This window comes from Coturnix japonica, chromosome 5 (assembly GCF_001577835.2).
Source record: "Coturnix japonica isolate 7356 chromosome 5, Coturnix japonica 2.1, whole genome shotgun sequence".
Taxonomy (NCBI): domain Eukaryota; kingdom Metazoa; phylum Chordata; class Aves; order Galliformes; family Phasianidae; genus Coturnix; species Coturnix japonica.
In genome coordinates this window covers 41,126,314-41,154,223 of record NC_029520.1, presented here as the reverse complement: position 1 = coordinate 41,154,223, position 27,910 = coordinate 41,126,314, and the positions used below count along the sequence as shown (strand labels likewise).

Below are 27,910 nucleotides of genomic sequence, written 5' to 3'. Positions count from 1 at the left end.
TTAGCTACAGGATGCTTGATGAAGTGAAGTTCCTCGCATTAATGCAACAAAGAAGAACTTTATAATGGGTAAAAGTTTCTGCAGTGCATCTTCAAGCAGGAAATCTGAGATTCAGAACAACTTATATTTTGGCTTGTATTCGCTGATCATGGGGTGATCCAGAAATAAACTCCAGGCTTCAAAGCGAGAGTGTTTCAAAGCTGTCCTGCAGTTGATCGAAACATCCAGGCAAAGCAGGGAGATGAATACCAACGAGGATTTTCTGAATTAAGACTATATCAAGAAGATAACTCATTTCAACAAAATCGTAACTCTTTTATTTCAGAACTAAAAGGTAACACAGATATGCATGTTTTGAATTTATGTAGCATTTTCAATGTCAGTTTGCTATGTCTGTGCAAATACTTCTTCCTCTAGCAGTTCATACTGTTTGTAACTGAACACCCCAGCAAAGTCTTCTGAGTTTGTCATTTCCTTTTGTGGGTGATTTGTTGTTGCTGTTGCATTGATTTGGGTTTTTTTTCTCGTTCTTTCCACACAAGCTGTAAAACTCTCACTGGAGTTAAGCTGAACTGTGGTTCTGTCATTTCCTCATTTTATTTCTACTTATCAGTGGTGCTTTTATCTTTGTTACTTAGAAAACTTGCTCAGAAATGGTTGTTGTTGTTGTAATTATATTGTAAGGTATGATAGGATGCAAGGCACAGTGAAAAAAAGAAAGATGACGTAAGCAAATAATTTCTTTCAGTTATAAATTTCTGGTTGGTACAACACAAAGTTAATATTGCAGTGATTACTGCATGAATTAATGCTTTCTGAGAAGAAAAAAAAGCATGCAGGTGTATTCATTTCCAGTAAAGAATTTGCACATAGTCACAACTTCATGGCATCATAACACATGCCAGACTGATAGGTGACTTGTTTTGACAGCTGGGACCAAATGAGGGACTTGTTTGCTCAGAGGATTCCTTTGGGATGCCTGGCTTTGCTCTCCAGCACAGAGCTGTAACTTGACCGGTTTGCATAAGCTGTCGTTCAGAATGTTTTTGCCTGTTACCACAGCTGGACAGCATGAGGTGGGGTTCTTCTATTGCCCCAGCTCTGACAGATATGATGGGCACTGAAAATGTGTCTGTTTTTGAAACATCATTTGTCTTCTAGCAGTAGTTAACAAATGCACTTCAAAAATACCAGAGATTTGCTGGAAACTGTCCTGAAATGAAGCAAAAACATGAACACTTTAAATGCTGTAAACTGGTCTAGTTTCCATTGTCAGCAGAGGATCTGGCCTGAAAGATGGAGCAGTAAGGGCTGAAGTGTAGGCTTGGTTTTCTGGAAAGACTTCCAACTGTGTTTACCTTCCCTCTGTGTCCTCCTGCTGCTTCCAGAAGTAAAGACAAACATAGGAGTGATACCCACAGAACCTGGGGCTCAATCGCACCTTTCTAAAGACAAAACAAGCAAACCACTCCTCTCACTTTTACAGCCTCTCAAAATCTTGCTTTTGTTTTTAGAGATGTAGTTTATCACACCCTATGCCATAAATGTTGATGTTCTCTATAGAGTTACAAGTTGACTAGAGTAAATGAAGAGTGATGGTAGGCAGAGTCCCTGGCTCTGCTCCTTGATGAAGTTGTCACTCACCTGTTACCCTACTATGATGGCAAGAAGCAATTCTGATCATTCTACTGCCTGGGGTCTACTGAAGGTTTTAAGCCCAAGGAGGAAAGGTTTAGATTGGACATAAGGGAAAAGTTCTTCACAGAGAGAATGGTGAGGTGCTGGAACAGGCTGCCCAGAGTGGCTTCATCCCTGGGGGTGTTCAAGACCTGGTTTGACGGGGCCCTGGGCAACCTGGTCTAGCACCAGATCTGGAGGTTGGTGGCCCTGCATGTAGCAGGGTGGCTGGAACTTGATGATCCCTGGGGTCCCTTCCAACCCAAGGCGTTCTATGATCCTATGAAGAACAGGCAGCCTTGCTAAGCTTTTCTCTAAGGAAATGCTGTCTATAGGGACCAGCTGTTCCAGGTGTTAATAGTGTCCAAAAGTGTTGCCCTGCATATTCAAAGCCTGCTATAAACCTCATTGTTTATTTACGTTGCATCAGGGATCAGAGGCCCATTCTCCCAAACACTGAATGTTGACAGAGCCTGCAGTACAAATATAACAGCACCCTAATTGTGTTTGTCTGTGGCTTTTACCACAAGGTGAGTGGCTTCAATAGTCACCCCATGAGCAGCACCTCTGGTTTCAGAGCCATGGCTGCCCAGCACCTCCTTGCTGAGCCCACTGCCCTTACCTGCACCTACTGTTGAAACTTGTATGAAACAAACCTGAGTGCTACACTTAATTAAACTCACTGAAGCCAGGAAAGCAAATTTACAAATCAGGTGGGGCTGTTGTTTGTGTTAGGAGAGCAGGGTCAGGTCCAAGGTGGAAATAATGATGAATTTAGATCCAGAAGGTCTTGTCAGACTGAGCTATTAAGTGGTTGCACAGGCAGTAATATCCTGTGATGTGTCTCTAACAAGGGAGATCACTAATGAGGCAATTCAGACCTGAAGGCAAAGTGTTAATTACTAACACAGGCTCTACAACCACAGCTTTAAAAATCAGGTTCTGCTCTTGAAGTACAAGTGATGCAATGTGCTACTCATGTGTGAAAACAGGCTCTTGGGCTGCCAGAGAAATGCAGGGGACAGCCTGACATGACACCCTCCTACAAAAAACTGGGATAGAGAAATGGTTAACCCAGCAATTAATTTCTAGATCCTTTTCCAATATTTCAAATCTGCCTTGACCATACCTTGTTTAACTGAACTGGTTCAGCCATTCATAGCAAGAAAGACTGATCTTTTTTTCACACCTTTGGTAATACTGGTATTAAAGACCTGTAGCTCATTATTCTCATGCGCTTTTGTAAGGTGGTGGTTGGTAGTTCAAAGCTGTCCAAGTGGGCAGGACTGCACCAGGCAGCTGTGCCCATCCCAGGGGGAAAAGATGGTACACACATGGATGGCTGCCACAGCTCTCCTGGATCTCATCAGCTTCTAACAGAAATGAACTCACATCAGAACTCTGAGGTTTCACAGTCACCCACAAAAGCATCTCAACAGAGAATGGCTTCAAATCCAACTTGAACTGGTATGGATCAGTGTGGCCGAGGACATTCTTGGCTGTCTGTATGGGCCTGAAAGTTCCTGTGGCCCTTACATGTGACCCTGGCACTCACACCAGGTTGTGTCAGTCAGATGAGCATCACTGAAAATTTTCTCTGTTTTGGGCCCCACAACATTCTGCCTACAGGATGAGTCAGTAGTGGGAGCTGCTGCCAGCACTGTTGTTTCCGCACTCCATAGGGCTTCTGTCAAAATATTTAGACTAGTGAGGATCACCAACACACAGGGGAGTTTCTCCCTTTCCTCTGCAAGTGGACGGGTCCCAGTTAACCTGTACAAAAGAGAGTGAAAAAGAAATGGCCCCCAAATTCAAAAATGTTCCTTTAATTTCACAGTGCCTCAGCAAGACAGGAAAGAGTAAGAGGGGGAGCATGATGTCCAGAAATGTCCTTTATACCTAGAGCTGATGGGGTGTTAGAGGGTTACCTAATCCAGTCTGCTGCTGCTGTACATTCAGGACGCTGGTGGTGGGGCTGGAGAGGACACAGAAGAGGGATCTGCCCTAAGCTAACCTCCTAAGTGCAGGTTCCCCTCAGAGAACAACACTTCAGCTCCTCTCTTGCCTCCTCCTAATAGTCATTGTGCACCACCTGCATTGGGAGCTTTGGATAAGGTCCTGCCCTCTTAAGTGACAGCTTAGTTGAAGTCTCTGAGTCACCATCAGGGCCAGGCCCCTACATCAGGGCACAGCAGCACTGAATGTTGCAAGCAAGCTCACTGATTCCAGCCCGTGGGTTTCACACAGCCGCAGAGCACCACTTACTCGGTAAGTATCTAGGCTGTGGGACTGTAAGCATGCTGCCCAGCATGGCAGGAGCTGAGCAAGCCAAGCAGCAGAAGAAGCTGCTGGAAAATAAGACTGTGTAATGGCTTTTGGCCAGCTGTGGGTTGGAGCATGGCCGAGGACAGGCACCAAAGCAGCTGGGGCATGGTGCAGCAGCAGCATCTGTATGGGAATTATCAGTAGTTTGATGCCTGGGCTCTGTTCCTTGGGACAGCAAGGAGTCAAAGCAGAGCTGAGATCCACTGGCAGTGGAGTAGCCTTGAGAAGTCTGGACAAAAATAAAACAAAAGGAGACAAAAATGAGTTGCAGTATTTATCTGAACTGAAAGTTCTATTTTGGCAGTTTTCATGACTGCAAAATAGATTCTTCCCTGCTGAGAGTCATAATGCTAATCCAAAATCTGCTAGGCTTCCCTTTCTTACTTCCTCTGGTGTACGCTTGGAGCCTGAGCAGTGAATGTGACAAACATCACTGTTTCTGAGGTGAAATGCTTAAATCTAAAGGTTGGACTTTCTTCTGTCTTGATTCAAGTTCTTCTAATACTTTAAACTTGGTATTTTTTTCTGTTTCTTTTTTTCTTATTTTTTAAATTTTGGTTAAAGAAATGAGTGTGAGTGTCCTCATGTACACAGCTGTGTCTGCTCCATATGGGGAGTTACCACTACCCCCAAGTATGAACTGTTATTCTTAAAGAGCCAATATTTTCCACCATGTGCCATGATATAAGCCCTAATCTCATGGACACTGATGGCCAGAATGCCCTCGGGCATCTGAAGGAGATCCTACAACAACATTATAATATATGCATTAACTGTGCACACTACATGGCATTAATAAATCCCTATTACTGCTGGAAAGTCAGTGGTAATTTGCCTTTTTTTGAGTCTGTTTGATGGTGAGGGTATGCAGTCATTCTGTGATTTCTGTGTGTGTTCCCTGGTGTTTTCCCCTTCTTTCCAGATCTCAGCACCAGTTTTTAGAGGGTCTTACCGTAAGTCTTAAGACCGATGACCTTGAATTTTCCTCTGTGAACAGCAAAAAATCAGAAGTGAAACTGAGCATTGTCACACTGCGGTACTAGATGACTGAAACAGAGAAAGTCACTTCAAAGAATAGCTTTGTATGTTGCTAAAGTGATCCCCAGGCAGGTTAAAAGAAATTACTGAGTTGCTTTACAGTGGCAGCAAACCTGCCCTTGCAGAAAACCTGCAGGCAGGCAAACTATGTCCCATAATTTTCTGTGATTAGAGCAAGAAGTAAAACAAAACAACAACAAAACATACACCAAAAAGATGCTCACTGGTGTTGCCCAAGATAAATTCACCTCAGAAATGTTTCTCCTTAATCTGATGAGGATTTCCTTTACCTATTTTTCTCTTGAACTGTGGTAACCAGGAGGAGTAGATAAGAACCTGCCTTGCAGCAGCTCCCTTCCCTTTTTAATCAACAAATGCATCAGGTGTTTGTACATGATAGAAAGGAGTTCTTTCACTAAGTTCATGTGCAGATTTGACTGACAGTATTCTCTACCTGGTGAAGGATCTCTGAAAGATTTATTGGTCTGTCCAATTAAGAGACAGAAATTAACAAGGAACAAGATGTTTGAATTTCTTTCATTTTCCATGTTTTGATCACCACAATTTCCTTTTACAGGACAGCAAAGAAAATACAAGACCAAAAATGGCTACAACAGCAGCAAATACCCAAAGACAAACAATAGGCTCTGAGGAATACAGTCTGTACAGCAGCCTGAGTGAGGACGAGCTGATCAACATGGCCATCCAGCAGAGCCTGGGGGAGGATCCAGTGGGCCAGGCAGCAGCCCAGGGCCACCCAAAGCCACTGGCAGGGGGTCCTGGCGAGACGGCTGCCCCCAGCAGTGCTAGCAGCCACAACCCTCCCTACTACCTCTACCCTTGGCAAAGGTGAGTTAGCAACAAATGTGCTGCCTGACAGCTTCCTCTGTCAAAACACGTGCCCTTCTAATTAGCTTTGCCAAGCAGCTCCGTGCGCTTGGTCTGAGAGTCTGTCATTAGTTTAAAAGTCAGAGCCTGCTATAAATCCAGTGAGGTCAACAATTTACGCCCTCACAGTGAAATGAAAATCAGCCTGAAGCTGTCTGGTTTAAGCAATAAATTAAACAAGAAAGGGGCACTGCTGTGTGCTTCCCTGGAGTAAAGAAGCCCTTGCAGAAACCTGCAGCTCTCCTCTGCTATGCTGCTCTCCAGGCTGCAGCTTTGCCAGAGGGGGAGCACAGTGTCTGATATGGGAAAACATAGGAGAGAGGCCAAAAAAACAGTATATAAAACAGTGTGATCTGGCCACCTTTTAGATGCTGTGGAGGATGTGTTTTTTTCAAGTCCAGGTCTGGTTGCAGGCACACTGCCCCTGCCAAGCACTGCTCTAGGCGTCCAGCCATGCAGGCACCATGTAGCTACATGGCTACTGTGGAAACCTGCTGCCAAAACAGGCATCCTTCTCCTTTTGTTCTTTAAAGGCTGATTTCTCAAGGGGAAGGAGGTTAGAAAAGAGAAGGAGGGCTAGAAGAGGGTAGAAAGTCTCCCCAAAATCAAGACAGCTGCAAAAATATCCTTGTAAAGTATTTCTCTAATAAGCCTGAAGAAAATGCAGATTTGTTCCTCCTCCTTTCTTTCAACTCTGCTGTTCTTGCTCTGGGAAATGTAGGACAATGTGAGAAGCTGAAAGTGTGCTAGCTGCAGAATGGGGATGCTTTACGGAGTGTCCTCCTACTCCAGCTGAAGTTTGTGGCTTCTCGGGGTCATTGTAGTGCATTTGCAATGATAGGTCTGCTGTGAGGACCTGGTGCTGTGCATAATAAGGACTTCCCTGGTTGTTTAATCCTGTCCTCTTCAGGAGTCCTTGCTTTTAGCACAAAATTTCATCTACTGCTCTCTGCATTCCCTGCCTTTGCCTCAGGCCAGCAGAATTTGACCTCCCAGCAGAGCCTTTGCAGCACTGTAGCTCCAGATTTGGAGTGATGCTGAGCCTTTCAGCCACTTGGGAGAGACATGTTCTCCTCTAGCACCTGCTCAGACCTACTTGCACGACACTTGGGGAGGTGATAAACGTTGTCTTGCTGCATGTCTGCTTCCTGTGTGGTGGCAGCAGGGTTAACCTCACTGTAGTCTTATATGGTCATTTGAATCCCCTGACGCTTCCTCAGAGGGCCAAAAATAATCTCAAGCTGAGAGAGCAGCTGAATCCAGCACAGAACAAGCTGTGGCCATCTGCTTTTATTCAAAGCCCCGACCGGCACGCTTTCTCTCTGTCTCTGTGGATGTGTGTCTCTGTTTCTGCTTCAACATGACCTGTTTCTCCTATTCAGAGTATTTCTCTTCATTTCATTCATGTCATCACCACTCCAGAATGGCATACAGAGGCCGTATTCAGCCACCCAACACAGGGGCAGCCTGGGCAGTCAGGCGAAGGTACGACGGCAGCACAGCACAGCCCATGTAAGTGCCTCCCCTCCTTCCTCTGTCCCCCATCTCCCCTGCTCTCTTTTCTCCCTTCATACCTCTTCATCCCTCAAGTGAACACATCCTGGGGACTCTGGGTCATTTGGCAGCTCTGGGGAAAATTGTGAAAAACAACCATCTACCACAGTATATCAGTGAGATGAGAAAGTCCAGGCTCTCAAAGTGATGTTTTATAAATGCTGCTGAATGCTATGTCCATTTGCATGGGGATGGCCCTATCTAGTGTCTGGGTATAGTGGAAGTGTCCAGACCATGACAGGATTATTACAGCCCTTTCCATGACAGAGTAGATACAGACACCTGCTGTACCAAAGACTTGCAGCAGCATTTCTCTGTGCCCTGAGGAGAACTCCTTCCTAACTTTTCTATCTCTCAGTTTGAAACCATTTATTCTATTAATCTTTCAAGATCCTCCATGGATGCATGTTTGCAATAACTACTGCTCTACCTGTCCTCTTCCTTCCATCTGTCTCCCCTCTCTATATTCTCCCCATCTTTCCTTTCTCTGTTGACATTGCCCTCCCTGACACTTGTGAAAACCTCTCTGCTGGAACATGGGTGACCCCTTATCCTCATCACCTGCCACCCCACCTTGGCCCCACTAAAACTTCACCCTCTCATGAAGTGCTCTGCACTCCTGACATGCCTTATCATACTCTTCTGGGTGTGATGACTGGCAGGCTGATGCCTTCTCCTGAATCATACGGTTCAACAGATCTTAATCCATAGCAAAGGTGGGACTACACTGATAAGCCATTCTTCCTCTGTGAGAGCTGGGAAGTCACAGGGGAGCATGCTGGCAAGGCAATTTTGGGCCCTAATCTCAGAGGCAGGCAGAGCTCATAGCTGGCTTCACCTGGAGAGATGGTGCTCCTTCCTGCTGCCTGCACCTCATCAGGCTGCTGGTAAAAGGAGGAGCTTCCAAACCCTTCTGTGCTCCTCTGAACCTCTTCAGCACTCAGAACTGACCCTGCCATACATCTCTTCTGCAATGAGTATTTATGAGCTTGGCCGCTGGCCTTTGAAACTGCAGTAATTCTTTTGATTAGCCCATAAGGTTAAGATTTCATCAGAACTTCAGGCTCATTCTATCTTTCTTTTTTTTTTTTTTTTTTTTTTTTCTATTTCTGATGAAACCCAAGCAGCACAATGTGTTAGTTATTTGTTATAACTGCCAAACAAGAGCCAGGCAGAAAACAAGAATTTCATATGAAGATTCATTAAACTTTCTGTACTGATCTGGAATTTGCTTGGCTACAGCATCCACAGCCTGGTCCAGCAAACCCCTCTTCTTACTTAGAAATCATTTAAGGTCAAGAATCTCAACAGAAATTTACTTCATTCAACATCTGAGGGATCAGGCAGAATAATAACTGATTCTTCACACATTTTAACCCTATCACCGATAAGAGGTGCTGTCTGCTTTCACTGAGGTCTCAGCTAATGTGACTTACCTTGCATTTGCTGTGTGTCAGCACCACCCAGGGGCTTCTGCCATACCCACCTGGCATGCAGTAACTCATTCAGAGCTGGTGAGTCCATTGTGTGCCCCAGTCACAAGGTCATGGTGAGCAACCCAGCATATGTAACATGAGCCTTTACATGGAACAACAGATGGTTTCAGCCTCCTTGTGCCAGAAATTGCTAAGGATTCCCATCTCCATTTCTCCCAGTCAAACACACCAATTGCTGATGTTGACTGACTGCAGCAAAGTGCTGGATTTCAAGCACCTGTATAAAAATTACTTATTCCTTAGAAACTAGCAATTTTAGTTGTAGTCCTCTGGCAATATGAAGATACGGCAGAGTTCCCAGGACATCAGCACTTCAGCTATCAAGAAATAAGTGGATTCCTTCTGGACAGCTGTGTCTAGGACAGCAGCTACATGCTCTAGCTATTATCTCAACAGGTACCATATTTGGTACCATCCCCCTATTCAAGTGTAGCTATTTTTGTGACTCTGCTGTCCTGAGATTGCTGCTTCCAGCTACAGAGAGAGAACAGTTAGCGCCAAGGTGTTTTTTAACCCAGGGAATGGAATCTTTCTCTATTCCTTGGCATGCTGCTCCTACAGCCTGCACTAAATGCAGAGATTGTACCAATGATGTGGTTTTTGGGGAACTCATGTGCATACTGAGCTGCCCATATTTTTCTGTCTCTGGTCTCATCCTACAATGGCATTCTAGATCTCCTGTCATAATCATATTGTCTGGATGTTCCCACTATCGCTGTCCTTCACAACCTTCATTGTTTATTGTGTTCTGACCATGGTAGTGCTAATGCTCTTTCCGAGACACACACTTCCCACCCCAGACCACAGGCTCTCCTAGGTTTTCAGCATCCTTACATTCTCTCTCTCTGAAAATATAACCCATGTAGTTTGGTTTTTTTTTGTTTTTTTTTTTGCAAGTGCCCATTAGAACTGGAAGAATGCTTCTTCCCTTAGGTTATTTACAACACTGGATCTTGGCAATTTGCTGCCTCAGAATAAGGAAGCAGTGGCTGTATCCTCTTGGCACAGCAAGGCAGCCTGTTGGTTCTGGAAGGCACAGATCACCTCTGGGTCTGTGCACAATGCAAGGTGGCAAAGGAAAGGCTTGTCAGACAGAAGCCCACCTGCAGGGTGCTCATCATGCTTCACTTACATGCAGTATTCCATGCTTTTTCTAGGTTCTCGCTTCTTGCTAAGTTCTCAAAAGGTTCAGAAATAGGTAACATCAAAAAAGATGTCTGTCTCAGCCAACTTCTGAAAACAGGGAAATGAGAAGTACTTCTACAACACAAGAGCAAGATTAACTAACAACTTCTTCTTTAAGATTAAGCCACCTGCAATTCAAAACTAAAATTATCTTCAGTGATGAAAAGGGGCAATTCTCCTCTAAACTGAACTTGGTTTTGAGTTATGGTATGGAAAAGTCTTGCCACTTGGGACAGCAAATGGCATGGTGATGTAATTATCACAACCATGAACAATGTAGAGCTGGACTTACTCAGCTACAGATATCTGAAATAATAACATTTATGTCAGAGTTTAGCCACATCTTCCTTATATTCTATGGAAAGAGATTAGCACATCCAGACAGAGATTGTTCTGATCTGTTGTGAATAACCTAATTAGTGCAGATAGATAGATAAATTTCACCTCCAGAGGCCCTGTAGCTAGGTATAAATTCTTAGCGTTATATGCTGTAGGAGTTTATCGTTGTTCAAATGATAAAATGATATTGCTGCAAAAGACCTCTCAGTAATGAAGGAAGTAGTAATCAGCTTTTAATGTTTTAAAGAGAACTTGACCCTGTGGTAGCAGCAATCAGGGATGGAGATGAAAAAGAGATCTGCAACATGATGAAATCAGGAAAAGACCTTTCTGAACCTAATAAGGATGGCTGGTTACCCCTCCATGAAGCTGCATACTATGGCCAAGTGGGTTGCCTGCGCCTGCTGCAAAAAGGTCAGTGAAATTAAAACTAATTACAAAAGAAGGAAGAAGAACATGAGTAAGACACACAGAAGAATTAGTACCATAGCAGTTCTTGTCTGATACTATGTGTGAAGTATTATTCAGCTTCTGTGACTGCATATTAATTTCACTTTGTCTTTGAGGACAGGCTTCTAGAGGGAAGCCTCAAAAGTTAGGATCTTCAGGAGAAAGTGATGCTTGGATAGATTTTGTCAAGCCCCAGACTTCTCACAGAAAAGCCTTGTAGCTTGAATCTTGGCTGTGGGCTACTTGGAATCCACAGCTGGCATCAGTGTCCCACTAGCTGAAGATCAAAACCAACACTTCCTTGCCAGTGATTGAAGGTGTTCAACTACTACAAACAGTTTTCAATCTGCTGCTCAAGTGCAGTTACTCAACAGCTTTCTGCATTACTACTGGGCATAGATGAGTGTTTTAATCTGAGTCAGTGATTAATCTAATTGATAATAATTCATTGTATATTCTTAACTTTGTTTACTGAAAAGAATGAATGAACAAAAGCTCATCTAAGACCATAAGAACTGAAGGTTCTACAGATATTTATACAGTACTACACCATAATGTCTTTGGGCTTATGATTTCTTCACAGCGTACCCTGGCACAATTGACCGGCGCACCCTCAATGAGGAGACAGCTCTCTTCCTGGCCACCAGCCGGGGCAACCTGGACTGCTTGCTTGCCCTGCTGCAGGCTGGGGCTGAACCTGACATCTCCAACAAGGCCAGAGAAACTCCCCTCTACAAAGGTGAGGTCCAGAGCTTCCAGGATAACGAGCTCCATGAGGAGAGAGCTCACAGTATTGGCCCCACCTCACTCACCTCAGGCATAGAATCATAGAATCATTCAGTTTGCAGAAAACCACTGTCCAACCATCAACCCATCACCAACTTACCACTAAACCATGTCACTCTGTGCCACATCCACACATCTCATGAACACCTTGAGGGAAGTTGGCCCTGCTGCCTCCCTGGGCAACAGCTACTATGGAACGTGCTGTCCTGCCTCTCTGTACATTGTACAACAAAAGCTAACTGTAAATGCAGCTGCTGATTTCAAGTGCATTTGATTTAGGGTGCCATACTGCTTGTGCTGTGTGAAAGGAATACCCAGAACACCCAGAATCTTTCCATAGCATGTACTATTCACTTCTCTTTTCTTCAAAACAGCCTGTGAGCGCAAGAATGCAGAGGCTGCAAGACTCCTGGTACAGTACAATGCTGATACCAACCACCGCTGCAATCGAGGATGGACTGCTCTCCATGAGGCTGTCTCCAGAAATGACCTGGAGATTATGGATATCCTAGTGAAAGGTGGTGCCAAAATTGAGTCTACAAATTCCTATGGCATCACTTCTTTATTTGTGGCAGCTGAGAGTGGGCAGTTAGAAGCTCTGAGATACCTGGCAAAATGTGGTGAGTAGACTCGTGCCTTGATACACCACTGCTCGTTTCATCCTTCATATTTCAAAGATCTCATTAGTTTTCCCTGGCTCAGCTTTTCTATCTTTGTAGATAAATACTAGCCTGTAGAGCTGCTGAAACACTCTTGGCTCCAGATGGCAGTTTGTGTAGAGTCTTTCAGAGAGAGCATGGTCTAGACACATGCACTTCTTTAGCATTTGTTTGAGGCCACCTACTTTGGGAAATAATATGGTGCTCTCTAATTGAATTGCCTTACAGCTTTCAAAACCCATATTCCTGTGCATGTGTAGTCTAAATCTATTCATAAAGGAAAACTGTAGGTGGTAAGAGATGGCAGAAGCTGAACGTTAGCCAGTTCCATCTGCTCACAAATGTGCCACTAATGGACAAGGTTAACTCTCCTCCTCTAATGAATACTGCTGAAAACAAAGTCCTATTGTATAGTTAATGGATTTACACCAAAGAGAAGCAATTTCAGATTCTCCCACGTGTATGTATTCAAACATATAGGCAGAGTGAATTTGATTCTTATTCATACTAGACCTAACTTTTACTGCTCCAGTCATGTAAATAAGGGTACAGATTTTACTACCATTCTGTAGCACATTTTGTCCTTGCAGTGGACTAATACTTCCGTGTAGGTAAGAATTGGATCCTGCACTTGTGAAAGGAAAGCTAAATGGCAGTAAATATACAAAAAACTTACAAAGCAGCTTTTATGGTTAAGAAAGATATGAAAGACAGGGAACAACAACAACAAAAAACGTAATCTGCTGTTCAGCTAACATTGTCAAGTCCGTTCTGTATGACCATTTAGTCCATCAAATTGCCTACAATTTTAGAAATTACACAGGCATGTGATCTGTGTTTCAACTTAGGGAAATCATAATATCTGTCTAAAGTTCAATTTTGAGAAAAATACACAAGAGAAAATCCAATAAAACTGTTCAATCGTTTCAAGCCTTCTAAAACCCCTCTGAGAATACCAGAAATTATATCACTGCATTGTTTACGATGAACAGTGTTCATCATAAGAAGGGTTTCTTTTTCATTAAGAACATAGTCCCATGTTATGTTTTGTCACTGCAATTCTCTTGGTGCTTCCAGCTACAACATTTTCAAAGGGCCAAACACAACACAGATGTTTCATTTTGGGGTGAGAGCAAAAGGAAATATTCTCTTTGGCAGGGAGTTTTCATGATCTGATGGAAGACAGGTTCTTTTTTGGAGTTTGGAAGCAAAATTCCAGTGAACTGTCATACACATTTACATTAAGCAGCCTTTTTCAATACAGCATAATACATTGCATATTGCAATATATTGCAGTCAAAATCCAGTATTTCAGACCTAAAATACCTAGCACAGAAATAAAAAAGCAAGATTCCAGATTATGTGTGGTCAAAGAGTATTCTGGCTTGGTTTGTTTTTGCTTGTTTAAAAAACAAACTCCAAAAAAGCCTAGATATGTGCTAAAATTAAAATATAGTATAAATAATGTAAATTCATTTATAGTTTGAATGTAGATATTATAAGCAATATTAATAAACCTAAATAAATATAAAATATAATCATAATGTAAATATATAAGTACTTATGGAATTATTGTGTCTAAAGAAAAATAATGTTGAACCAAGAACAAGCCCATTTTAAAATGTTTGTCTATGAGATACAAATGAATGGAGACTGGATTCATGACTGGGAGCTGATGGCTGATACCCACTGTTTTACCGTGAAGGTATTTCTCCTTTTCTTGAGTGCATTATCACTTTATCATTTTATTTTCCCCAGCAATCTCACAGTGAGAAAATGATTGCCCATATAAACTCTCCCTCATAAAATCAACATTATGGTAAAACCCATTGGAGATTTATAAAATAACTGTATAACATTTTCATTTGCTATGATCAGATTTTGTTCACATCATCTTTCTACATATGGTGTAGCTCTAGCATCATGGAGACTTACACATTCATTCAGTGCATGTTGCCCCCATCTGATTCAACCCTTTGATACTACAGCATTTTTTTCTTCCTTCCTAGGTGCTGATATAAATACTCAAGCCTGCGATAGTGCTTCTGCTCTTTATGAAGCCTGTAAAAATGGACACGTACATATTGTAGAGTTTCTTTTGTCCCAAGGAGCTGATGCTAACAAAGCCAATAAGGATGGCCTCCTACCTCTTCACATAGCAGCCAAAAAGGGAATATGCGAGTAAGTTTTAGTTTATTTTATAGTTTCACCTTTTAGGTAAAAATCTGAAGTCCTTATGGAAAGGAGAACTTCATGTCCTAGATCCAATTATGAGCACTACAAATGTGGAAGACTGCAATAAACCGAACTGAATGAGTTTGCAGGGTAGGATGAATAGGACGTGTGAGCAGAAATAAGGGGTAAAAGATCCCATTATCTTTGCCAAGATATCACCTACTACAGCTAAACAACCGCACATATCTTGAAAGCAGGCTAAACAGAACTCCACAAAATATATGTCAGATGGAATGAAAAAAACATCTGTATATGAAGTTAGCACTCACTTTAAACCCCTTGCCACAGCCCACAGCTATTTTTGCAAAATATAATCATATCTCTAATTGCAGTCACTAAACCTTTTGGTGACTATAGAGGACTCCATTACCACAATTTCTATCAAAACCCATCAAGAAATAGTTATCCAAATGCAAAGATTGTTTCTAGAAAGTCGACTTCTAGATAGTAAAGCTGTTTTTGCAAACTGCTATAAAAGATTCTCATATATTTCACAATGTCTGAGGAATTAAAACTTTTGCTGGCACTACACTTTCCTCTAGCATCTTTCATCCTAGCATTTGAGTCCATTTGGGAAGCCAAATTACACATCTCAAATCACTTCGACAGACATAACGATATTTATTTTCTGTAATTGGAGGAGGTCTGCTTTGTGGAAGCTGTATTTTCAGGAGGTGGCTCAGTGTGAATTTATGTAAAAGGTTTATATACTTCTAGCATATAAATATCTTGCATAGACTAATATAAGCATGATTCAAATTTTTTCCCCAGGGTTTGACTTAGAAAGATGTTTGTTTTTTTTTTTTAAAAAAAAAACACATTCTAGATGAGAAATCTGCCAGAGACAAAACCCAGCTCCAATTGTTCACTTTCAAAAAAGTTAATCTGACAGTATAGTAAATTTATCTGCATCCAATCTGTAAATAGAACCAGTTCTCTGATTCTGTTCTTTCCCTCAGTAGATAGATAGCCCAATCTGAAAACAAATCTACATGGAAATTCAGCAATCTGAGTGCATCCCTACGTTACGACAGAACCAGCCAGCCTGATTTGGAGGTCACATCTATTATTGCCAATACTGAGCAGCATAAATGAGATGAGAATACAGCCCAAACTCTGAGTTTGTTTACTTGTAAAAGACCGAGAACTTTTTTTTTTCCCCCAACTGCCGTGAACTGAAGTACAAGAGAAAGAAAAAAAAGATTTTTATCTTATAAATATTTATCTAAATGACAAAGCTATAGCCCAATTGGTTGATTATTCTTAATTCCACTGGTATTCAGTAAAATAACACCCTTCACGATGACCTCTCTTTGTATTCCTGAAGATTTAATACGTAATTCTGCTGGAATTCCACACTTCAACTTTTTGTCAGTGCACAAAGTCTCCCTGCCATCAAAAAGCCAAGAACGTGATCCCAAGGCTCAACTGTCAATTCTTGTTACTTGGTGTTTGTTTATTTTAAACGACACCTTGTCAGTACTGACATGAAGTTCATAAAGGTCCTCTCATCAGCTCTAAGACAAGTGTAAGCTGTCATTTAACTCCTTCACCCTTGGAACTGGGGAGCTAGGAAGACTTTGTGAGGCGTAGGCAGATTTATTATGTAAATACAAGTCAATCATCTCTTAGCACATTCATATTAAGGATGCTCTGCCTCCTTCCTTTAATTTCCAACAAATAGAAATCACAAAAGCAGGTTTCAGGTGTAAGGAGAAACTCAGCAATATTGCAAAACTGCATATGAGTCTCAGCCCTGTGACAGACAACATCAGTGGCCTTGTTTGTCCAGTCTTGACTACCTTCACTTGATCTACATTCTTCCTCCCTCCAGGAAGGAAACTCTGTGGTGGTGGAGATGCCACATTGCTGAACCAAATTGCTTTGAAGGATGAAGAAAACAGACAGATTAGACTCTGATAGAATTCCCAGCCTTTCCTCCCAGCAAAATCTGAGGAGCTGTACTGAGGTCTGGGACACTGCAGGATTTGAATATAAAGCCTCAGTGTGCCATCACTGAAGAGAGGTTCAGGACCTCACCAACAGAAATGAGGCAGAACATCTTTAACTCAAATGTGAAGAGCTGACCGAGGCACATATCCTGGAGGGAAAGAACAAAACAGACTCTTAAATCTTCAAATAGTTGATCATGGGATGAGTAATGTTGGCACTTGGCATGATGTCCTCACAGTACTCTTCTCCCTTCTTGCTATTTCAGCTCTTATAGAACATTTGATAATAATGGAAAGTTGCCTGCTCACAAGCACCCAACTCCTGCTCCCTGGTGAGTTGTAAGGTGCTTTAAGAGCAGTGATGCTGCTTAAAGAAAAAAAAAAAAAAGAGAGAGAAACAAAAAACCACTTATTTTCCTCAGACATCTGCACAATTACTTCATGCAAAAATATATATACATATATTTGTTTCAAAAATGAGAAGTACCTGAAAACATCAGCTGTCCACCATGCAAATAGGACCATAACCCTGTAAAGTGTGACACATTCAACTCTTCTTTCATCTCCTGGGAATGTCAAGACTCAGTCTTTCACGGGATCACTCAGCACATCACTGACAAAGGTTTTCTGAGGCTAGCTTACATTGTGCTTAGTTCATTATGTAAATCTAAGTTTTAGGGACATTGCAGTCAAGATGAAGATGTGCAGCATCTTAAAAGAGATGCATTCATTATGTGCTTTGCATGCTTACATGTTAGAAGAGCTCTTGTCTGCTAGATAGTCTTCTGCATAGGAGAAGTAGGAAGTGATGTGCTTAACTCACTGCTAAAGAATTGCTTTTACAGTTAGGCAGGAGGTGGATTCTGGCTTGACAGTTTTTAGTTTCATTCTATTTCTTAAGGTGCCTTATCTGTATTTTAGAATCAACCTAGTGCCTTAGCAAAAACATCTAACTCCATTAGCAGGAAATGAGAGTTTAACCTATGGGTTTGATTATGCATCTCCAGTGATGTCTATGGAGACATAAAAACACTTGTGGATTTATGATAGCTGGGGTCTTGTACATCATATATTTGAACTTCCGATTACGTAATGAGAGCAGCTCAATTTATGCTGCTGTGCTTAAGGCTGCATCACACTTTCCAATAGCAATCCCTCATTACTGGAACTTAGAACTTGGCTGGACTTTTTTTTTTTTTTTTTCTCTCCTTGGTCTAAAGTGTGGCAAACAGCCTGGGAAATATTTTTTATTTCTTTTTCTCCCCTTTCCTAATTGTCATTCTGGCTCGATTTATCACTGTCAAAAGCTGTGCAGAGGGACTTTAGCATGGGGCTCAACCCAGGGTAGAAAGCGAACTGTAAAATCTGACATGGGGATCTGGAAACCAAATATGTGATTTATCCCAGCTCAGTCTGAGCGGACTAGAGGTTTTTAGTCTTCTGTTCTCAAGCCTTTTGATGTAGCTGTGACCTATGAGGCCCTTCACCACAGAGCAATCATGACGGATCCCCTGCTTCCTCATTCAGTTCCTCTGACCTGCACCAGTTCCTCCAGTGCTGTCCACAGAATGATGGCAGAGGTGCAGAACACCTGGGAAATCCTGAATGGGATTCTGCCATCTGTGCTATTAATGAGTTAGAGCAGGATAGGCAAGGAGTAAGCACACTGTTTCTTCCACTGTAATTGCCCCTGTGGCTGGCATTACCTCAAACAAATGGGTGATAATTCCAAAAATCTTGCACCTCCATAAAAGAGGGGTAACATCTCAAATTTTTGGCAGTGTAAAAGTCCTGGGAGTTGAAGATAGCTTTCAAGTTAACGCTGATTTTTCTCAGAGCAAGTCATTCCTATGCTCAAGTTAGTAGGCTCTTAAAGTTACTACTATACAGCTAGGATTTGCAGTAAATCTGCTAGAACTCACCATTGCTTACTGACTCTCCACCCGACAGGATTGTCTCCATGCTGATTCCTGTGACTAGTCGCATCCGTGTCAAGCGCAGTGGCATCAGTCCCCTGCATTTAGCAGCTGAACGCAACAATGATGACATCTTGGAAGAGCTAATTGATGCTGGCTATGAGGTGAACACCACTCTCTCCAATGAACGGTCCTGCCTTTACGAGGACAGACGAACCACACCTCTCTATTTCTCTGTTTTTAACAACAACATCTATGCCACAGAGCTCCTGTTGCAAGCTGGAGCCAACCCCAACATTGACCTTATCAACCCACTGCTTATCTCCATACGCCACGGTTGCCTGACAACGATGAAACTGCTTCTTGACCATGGAGCAAACATTGATGCCTATATTTCAAGCCATCCTACCACATTTCCAGCTACAATCATGTTTTCAATGAAGTACCTTTCTGTGCTGAAGTATCTCCTGGATCTTGGCTGTGATGCTGTTTCCTGTTTTCAGTGTCAGTATGGCAACTGCCCACACCCTGCTTTAAATTATAGGCGGGACAGATTTAATGATCCTCAGCTGTCCAAAGAACCAACCATAACACAGGTAAGCACTCCTTAAACTATCTTTACTACTTTGGGGTACATCTCTCACACATGTATCTTGATAACTTTACATATTTCTTCTCCACCTTTCCTGCAAGAGAAGATGCCTTCTTTTTACTGAATTTATTTACATAAAATAAGGCTTTGTAAGATTCAGTGCATGTTCCAAATGCACATTCAGTGACAACATGGGCATAGGCAAAAGCTGCTGATGCCCAACCCTGAATTTCAGATGAATAATAGCCATCTTGACAGCTTTTGTTGTCAGAGCCACAATACTCTTTTCCTCTGGACCTAAGGTGCCAGAACTGAAACATTTTCTTGTCAGGCAGTGTCAAATGGGCAGCAGAAACCTGTTTGTGTTATTTACCCTGTAATGATTGTTTTATCTGATAATTTATCCACAAATTTAAGCTCTTAGTTAAATTATAATTGTATAGTCCTTCACCTTATGAGGGTAAACTAGCAAATGTAAACATCCATTTCTAAATCTGGATAAGCAGCCCTGGAAAGAGTGCATAAATTATTACATTATCTATATGACTGTTTATAATATTAGAGGCTTTCAGAAGAGACCAGATTTAGATCCATGGTTTCATATTTTCAAAGCCAATTACACATTTTAGATGATTGTGTCTTGTGCATGTATATCTGCAGTCCATTCCAGAGCTCAGCTACTGCTTCCACTGGGCTGGAATTGGATTCTTAATTCCCTAAATGACTCTGCAGAATTGCAGGGTGCTTATTTTCTTGTGTTTTTTGTAATTTTTTTTGTGAGGGGGGTTGTGTGTGTGTGTATGTTTAATCTCTGCTTGTTGACTCCTCAAAAATATCATAAAGAAAATCTGACCTTCCAATCAAAATTTGCTGTCCTTCAACTTGCAGCAAAATGAAGACCTCAGCATGGCAGTTGTCTTTCTCTTTTGGAAAGCATTAAGGAAGCAATAAGTCAGCTCCTATTGAGCTGAAGTGTACTTTTGTTTGATTCAGAAGAAAGTGTCATTTAGACCAAATAAACAATCAGCATTAAATTGAATAATCTCTAATTATTGAAACACAATGCTGTTGGATATGGAGTAAAAGAGGGCTGAAAATCCAAGGCAAAGAGAGAGTATTTGTGTGTACCATCTGTGATAATTCAGCCACACAAAAACAGGTATTCTTACTTAGCTAAATGCAATACTTCCCTCTGAGTCTCATGTAACCATATTTTTAATTTCTAAAAAAATAGTGGATCACACACAAAACACAAGCATCACCTGAAAGGTCAGAGGCATAAGCAGCAGAAGCTTATATCTGTGCATAGAGAAGCTGATGGGTCTCTATAAGTCTCTCATAGAGAGACTGTTTCTGCACAAAGAGTAGAAAAAGTGACATCTTCCCTCCAGTATTACTTTAAATTTGCTTCTTAGTGCTAGGTTTCTGGCTAACAAAAGTAAGGCTTGTCTGGGGTAGCTTCACGATATGGCTGTGGTATGGCTTGCATTCCAAGATATAAAATCATAGGAATCTTTAGCTTTTTCTACACATAAGACACACATTTTGTATTTCCCTGTATCAAATTACTTAAGGAAAATAAATCTTAGTCTCTATACAGTAACACTCTGAGCTACTGGAAGTTGGTTTGAAAAAGATACATAACTATAAATAACTACTGACTCTACTGAATTAGTGTTTCCTATGAAAGTGAATGTGGAAAAATGCTTGCTGTCTCATCACCCGGTTCCCGAATTGCGGTGCCAAAACCGTGAGCCGGGGAAACGAAGCATCTTTCTGCCACGAGAGGGCATTCAGGGGCCTGCCGAGACTTCAGGCAGCGCAGCCCTAAACCAGAGCCATTCTGCTCCTGAGACTAACCCAAGGCCTGTTGTTACAGGTTTGCTGCCTTCTGCTTCATTTCATTCTGTATATTTTCCTGTAACATGTCTGAGAACATCTTTAGTCTGGAAAATATATTTTTAGATTGAGCTTTTGAACGAGGAAGAGAGACTCCAGTTGGAGTCAAGAACAGTAAGATACAGTGCTTTATTACTCTGAAACTATAACAAAGTGATTTCCTATTTGGAGGTGTAGTGCAGATCCCCAGTTTGCATGTTCTACATGCAACTGAATGGCAATGGCATAGGCACTGGAGAACAACAGATATCTCAAACATTTCCTATGAACAATTCAGGTAGGAAACTGGATTTCCCACTGGATTTGGGGGTTCCCCCCCCATGTAAAGTTGGAATAATACAAGTGCATGGTTGTAATTACAGAGTAAATGGATTGCTAGAGAGTATCTAAGAAAAGACTCACCAGTGCTGAGGCTTTCAGTTGAGATGGATGCTTGCCAGTATTGAGACTCACCACAAAAACTCCACAGAGAAGCAATCTCCAGAGGGAAATGCTACCTTAGTGGTGGTCAGCCACTAAGGTAGATCTGGGTGATCTGGGAGAAGTGGAGTCAAGTTGAATTGGTGAAGGTGAAATTTTTTGAAATGAAGCTATGTAAAGTCAGATCACTGCTTGAGAATTTCCATAGCTCTCCATGCTAAAGCTCAGAGTGCTCTGCAGCTTGCTTTGTGGGCAAGGGAGATTGTACCTGGTCCAGGCCCAGATATGGAAGATTAAACAGGGCTTTAGTAAAAAATTTTCTGAGGTGAGACTGGAAGTTGCCATTATAGTTGATAGAAGGACTACAAAAGGAGTTAGAGTTGTTGCTGTTATGATTTCTACAGGTGCATTAATCTTTCACTGACTGTTGTGAATTTGTTTTTTTCTTGAAGTTTTGTGATATGGTGTCTACTCCAGAGATAAGTCGCTGGGCTGGGCCAATTATTGATGTTCTCCTGGATTATGTGGGTAATGTCCAGCTCTGTTCCCGGCTAAAGGAGCATATAGACAGCTATGAGGACTGGGCTGTCATTAAAGAAAAAGCAGGTATGGTTACTCAGAAAAGAATCTGGCACAAATATTCCCACTGTTGGATTCAAAATGTCAGTCACCATTTTGTCTTACAGTTTCCAATCTTTCTGTTGAAAACCCTGTAGGTTTTTAACCTGATCTCTGCAGAATCATGCAGTCAGTATCCATCCCCTAAACTCAGTAGGATTTTCCTGCTGAGATTGAATTACATTTTTCAGCCAGGTATTAGGCACTAGAATTTGCTGGGGTAAATACAACTTTATGATGTTGTATTTACCCCAGATGTAGAATCGCCCCCCCCAAAAAAAAGTCTTGCCAGAGCAGGAAGACTCATTTGTCTACACCTGTGATGTATGCAGATCAGTGCAAGTGGACAAGGTGACCACCTCCACAGCAGGCCAGTAAGCACCAGTGGCCCTCCTGAAATATCCTCTCTCATAAGATCCAAAGACTTTCACAGATATTATCAGAATTAGTTGTCCAACATAAACTGGGAGTGTATTGCATTTATTTTCAGTGGTGAGGCTGAGTACTGTGAAGCATGTTGCTTAAATCTTCCTAGAGAGCTCACTGCTATGCTGTCATTGGATACAGCACTCTATCCTCCAGCCCCACTTCCTTCCCTATGTCATGCCTCAGAGTGAATGAGCAGACACATCACCTCACCACTGCAGACAAAGCCTCTGTTTTGACTACTCCTCCTCCCATTCTCCTCTTACCACAGACATGGATATCCCTCCTGAGTTTAAACCCATTCAGTTTACATTTTTGACCTGCCTCTCTTTCAGAGCCTCCACGACCTCTTGCTCATCTTTGTCGTGTCAAAGTACGAAGCTTGATTGGAAGAAACCGCATTAAACTTATTGACACATTGCCTCTTCCATACAGACTGATTCGATACTTACAGCATGATTACACACAGTGACCTCAAGACTGGAAGACTTTCAGCAGCTTCCTAGAGTCATCAGCATGACAGTGGCACTCCACGAGGAATTGCTGCTGGCTTGGTCAAGTGCCTTCCAATGACTAATCAAGAAATATGCTTCTGAATTGAGAGTGAGAAGAAAAAGGAGTGAACATCTAAACATTAGGGTTTACAGGAGGAAGCACATGTGATCCACCTCAGAGCTTGGTCAGTAAAGAAAAAGAAGTGAAAGCCAAGGCTGAAAAATGAGTAGTGCTGAAGAAAGTGCCAGTAAAGGATTTTGGTGTGCCCTGGGGTCTGGTGGGGCTTAGCATCCTTGCTGTGATCACAATTCAGAAGCTGTTAGAGTCAACATATTTGGGAAAACAACCACATTTCATTCACTGACTGAGATTTTTATTTTAGTTTCTACTCTGTGTTTTGGGTTTCTGTTCAGTGTGCTGGTCTCTAATTTTCTGATAGTTTGACGCTGTCTTGCTAACAATTTTTTGGACCTTTCTCAGTTGGGTACTTGATTTCTGAACATTCAAAGCTCGGAACTTTTAACTATACTCAGATGTGCAGATTCCTTTAAAAGCTGAGGAAAGCTTTACTGAAGGAGGATGTAAGAACTGTATTTACACCTAGCAAATACAGTTCAAGTTGTATTACATAAGAAGGAAGTGAATTTGTGCTTGATATAATTTTCTATATTTTCTGATTTTCTATTCTGGGGATTTGATAGCAACTCATATACATTTATAAATATATTCTTCTCTGTAAATTAGAAGTAGTTGCACTGTACACAGTAGCTAAAGTCTGTCATGAAGCTGGTTTCTGAACAGAACAAAGCCTTAGAGGAGCATGGACAGTGATGAGGAAGAAAGGCAAGATACATAGGGAACAGCAACACTGCTACACTAACTTTATCTATTGTTCCACTAGAGGATCTTGTCCCTATGAAACTCAGCCTCTCTTACTTCCTTGACTTCTGTGACTATAACAATACTATGACTGGAAGAAAAAAAAAAAAAAAAAAGAAAAAGAAAAAGAAAAAGAAAAAAAAAAAGAAAAAGAAAAAAAAGAAAAGGTTAGTTCAAAATGATGAGACTTTGAGATTTATGAAAACTAATGCCCAGAATTTAGCTTCTAAATCTTTCTTCAGGTGCCCAAACAATGCCAAGATTCTTTTGCCAGTTGTAGTTACATTGAAAGCCAATGGGACAACTCTGGTGTAAGATTACTGAGGCAGCATAAGTCCTAGGATTTAGCCTCGAGTTTCTTGACTTTGGAAGTTAGAAGTATCTATTAGTTCTTTTGACATTGACAAAAGTTATTATCTCAGCTTCTTTGAAAATTAGGTCACCTATTTACAGCTCAGATACACAACTGATTTATGGCAGCTTAACGAGTTGCCATCTATCAGCTGAACCGCTATAATTGTCCGTGAAATTCTTTTATTGAAGTTTTTAACAAGTCACATTCCCTCACAGCTGGGGAGGCTGAGGAGCCCACGAATGGTTATTGGCAGTGACTACAGCTCACTTGACAGGTGTGACTTGCTGAACCACTGAAATTTAATGAATGCCTCAGTCCTGATCAGGCGCCTAAGTAAGGACGGAAGAGCCCAATTTTGGAATCATGTATTGGCAGATCTTATTCTAGAAGCATACCCATTCTTACCTTAGGTGACAAAAGAACTGTGAAGTAGGGATTGTTTTGATTTCCCACCAGAGACCTGACAGATCTGTTTTTGTTTGTTGGCCTGCGTACTATGGAATGAGATGGAAATATAAGTAGGGAAAATGCACTGGACTGACTTTGTATGTGGTTCCACAACTTAGCATAGCACTAGAAGTGTGTTGCACACACACAGGCCTATCTGGGCACAGAAGTCCAGATTCTGTGATGGTTTTGTGTGAAATGCATTCAGCACTCATGGGATATGATGTGAGTGGAAGCAGAAATGGTCACAGCTAAGGGCACTCTGTCCATAGCTGTCCTCTTCCCAAATGCAAAAGCAGTTGAAAAAAACAACAGCTGCAGTTCTCACTGAACTGTGATCTTCTTGCAAAGCTTTATAAAATAAGATGAAATTCCTACACTATTGAAACTCCATCACTATCAGGATCTGCCCCCTTGTCTTGCAGTGTGAACTCCACCATTCTTAAAGGAGGAATGAAGTCTCTGGAGGTACAGTGCCACCTGCCCAGTAGGGCCATTGAGCCTCTCCATGACACCAGTTAGGAGCTGGCTGACACTGCTGGTCATGTAGAGAAGAGCTGGCTAAGCAGTCCTCTGAAGAACTCCTCCAGCCTTTGTGAGTCTGTATTGCCAGTGAAGGACCTGTAATTATAATCATAGAATCACTGTATATCCCAAGTTGGACATGACTCACATGGATCAAGTCCAACTTCTAGCTCCACACAGAACCGCCCAAAAATTAGACTGTATTATTGCAAGCAATAGTTTGAGAAATGGAAAGTCATCTGTGGAATTATTGTATCCCTCCGCTTATGGGGCTGAGCAGTGAAGGTCTGGGTCTTGCTCATATTGATATAAATCAGAAGAAAAAATGTTGAAATTAAATAAGTGTAATAGAACAGACTTGCAGGTGATAGATACTGTGCATGGCCTGGTGGAAACCATGCTAATGTAAGCATTCTTTTGGTGTGCAGTGTCAGCTCTGGAGACTGCTAGCTGACAGAAGGATTTGAAACCACCAACTGCAGGGATGGGATTTCATAAACCATCGCAAATAGGGAATTTACTCTGAACCAACACTGTTACATGCACCAAAGTCTCGTGAATAACAGCTTCTTTTTATATCCTTGGACAAGATGAAACTGGTTTTGGGTGGAGCAAATAGAGAAAGTCCATTTCTTCTTTTCACCAAAAGACCTTAATCTCTGCTGGAAGACTCACATCCTGGTTGCTCTCAGCTGTCTGTCCTGAGCAGCAGTCACTGACCTGATGTGAGCATACTGCAACTGAGGAGAGACGTATGTTAGAGGGAGAACCTCGTAGTTACATTATTATGCTCTTTCTGCTTGATCTTTACTGCAAACCTTCACACAGTCAGTTTACATTTATTTGCACTGAAATTGAGCCAGCTACCTCTCCTACACTCCAGTCACTGGCACAATATTTAATGTGTGACGCTGAATCTGTACAAATCTGATGAGCATTTACTGCATCTGTCTAAAACTGTGATAAGATAAATACCCAACATCCCAAGCAAAACAGGCTTTGTAAGCAGATCAGTAGCTCCAGCTCCTTCAGAGATTATAACTTTTTGTGATATACTATAGGAATATTTCATGACCAGGTTACTGTACTTTATCCTACTGTAACATGTGCAATTCACTTTATGTTTGTGTGCACTATTTTGGTTTTTATCTTATTTTATACGAAAGATTTTCATTTACCTCTCCCTACCCATTATTTATGAAAGCTACTGTAGTTTTAAGAGTTTAAATTTGCACTGTTATAGTAAACAGCAGCTCTTGATTGTTATGTTTCCATCTTTCCAACAAAGTATGAATTAAACAATTAGATTCCAGAGGGTTATCAGCTGTCCTGAATAGCAAAATTAAACAACCAAACAGTAGAACAGACAGGAAAAGAATGAATTGATCCAAGCTTGCACAGTTGTTAATTTTGATGGCAATCTCAGGGGTGAGAGAATAGTAAATATCGGTAGAGAGAGTTGTAGAGTTGTTACTCTTTGCATGCCTTTTGAAACGTCTAGAGCATCTGCATTCTATGATTTTGAATGTACTTAGCAACTGGCTTCTGATCATTCATGTTTTATTTCACTGTTGCTCCAGCTCAGAGCTCCAAGGGTCACCTCCTGCCCTGGGCTGGGGAAGGAAGCCCTATGTCACAGTGGAATGTAAGGATTTTAAAACATAATATTGGCCTGAATTAGAGGATAAATTGATAAATATAATGCTGGAGATCACTTGGGACAATCTGATTCTATTCTTTAGCTTAATTTAAAAGCAGGCTATGCTGCTACATCAAAAATGCAGCAACACATTCAAATAAATGCTTCAAAAGACTAAAAAAGCAACACAAAACGTTTAGTGCCTGAAAGGTAGAACCTTGAACTTAACTCTCTTTTCCTGAATATCTTCAGAAATAAAATTTCTCCAGAAGCTCTCCACTTTGCAAAATATTTTAATACTGATGAAATCCACAGTCTAGTGGAATCCACTTTCAGATTTCTCCCCTGGACTCCAGAAGGAACACTTGCCCACAGCAGTCTCTGCAATACCTGTTGTTCATTCCCTGAGCTTCTCTGGTCACCCACATGAAGAGCAATGCCAAGGAGGGTGCATTGCATTGGCAAGAATGAGAGAGATTCAGCATCTGGCTTCATCTGGATTACAACAGAGTTACACAGCTGCTTATGTGAGAAAATGCTTCTAATTACATGAAACATTTCCTTGCCTCCAGCTCTGCAATTTAAGGTCCATAATTCTTTGTTCACTAAAGTAAAAAAGGCTACTGTCTCCTCGTAGATTTGTTTTCCTAAAAAGACAAAAACATGAGGACATCTTCACATCTGGATCAAAGGCAAATCTGATGCCTTGAATTCTTAGACCAGCTGTGTACCACTTTGCACCTTGCACAGAGTTGCAGGTACATGCTCTGTCTCCTTAGAAGAGCAGTCTACACATCCTCGATTGCATATATGAAGCAATGAAAGATTAACATACTACAGCCATTATTTCCATTGAAATAAACATCAGTGGGTTAAACTGAGAGGTCTGGAGAAAGAATAAACTACTTTCAGCCTGAGAGTAGTTTATATCCTAACTGCAGTTGCAGCCTGGTTACATAACAGCAAGCCCCATCAGAAGATCCAAAATTAAACTACGGTGGCTTAAGATGATAATTTTTTCATGACTGCAGTGTGCTTGAAAGAAGCATGGCCTGTTTTTCTCTTCATAGAGATAGTGTGATAGTGTGATAGAGCACTACAGTAGTCAGGGGCCA

The 27,910-nt window shown here is 41.6% G+C and overlaps 1 protein-coding gene across 2 annotated transcripts; it reads left to right on the top strand.

Moving 5' to 3' along the window:
- ASB2 (ankyrin repeat and SOCS box containing 2) lies at nt 1-27,712 on the top strand. 2 transcript variants are annotated; one of them, XM_015865390.2, is made up of 10 exons: nt 3-334; nt 5,618-5,889; nt 7,351-7,440; nt 10,750-10,916; nt 11,536-11,691; nt 12,113-12,358; nt 14,407-14,578; nt 18,535-19,096; nt 21,864-22,017; nt 22,791-27,712. In XM_015865390.2, exons 2-10 carry the CDS (start codon nt 5,645-5,647, stop codon nt 22,925-22,927), a joined length of 1,929 nt encoding a protein of 642 aa, XP_015720876.1. In that variant the 5' UTR covers nt 3-334; nt 5,618-5,644; the 3' UTR covers nt 22,928-27,712. The 2 variants fall into 2 exon arrangements, with proteins under 2 accessions (XP_015720877.1, XP_015720876.1); XM_015865391.2 differs by lacking the exon at nt 7,351-7,440 and having other exon boundaries at nt 1-334.
- Nucleotides 27,713-27,910: the final 198 nt, after the last annotated feature.

What these genes read in the sequence shown, in the direction of transcription:
- ASB2 (XM_015865390.2), top strand. Translation starts at nt 5,645, where the DNA reads ATGGCTACAACAGCAGCAAATACCCAAAGACAAACAATAGGCTCTGAG. An exon ending in AAGAACCAACCATAACACAG is followed by an intron (nt 19,097 to 21,863) that starts GTAAGCACTCCT and finishes TTTTTCTTGAAG; the next exon opens with TTTTGTGATATGGTGTCTAC. An exon ending in TGTCATTAAAGAAAAAGCAG is followed by an intron (nt 22,018 to 22,790) that starts GTATGGTTACTC and finishes CCTCTCTTTCAG; the next exon opens with AGCCTCCACGACCTCTTGCT.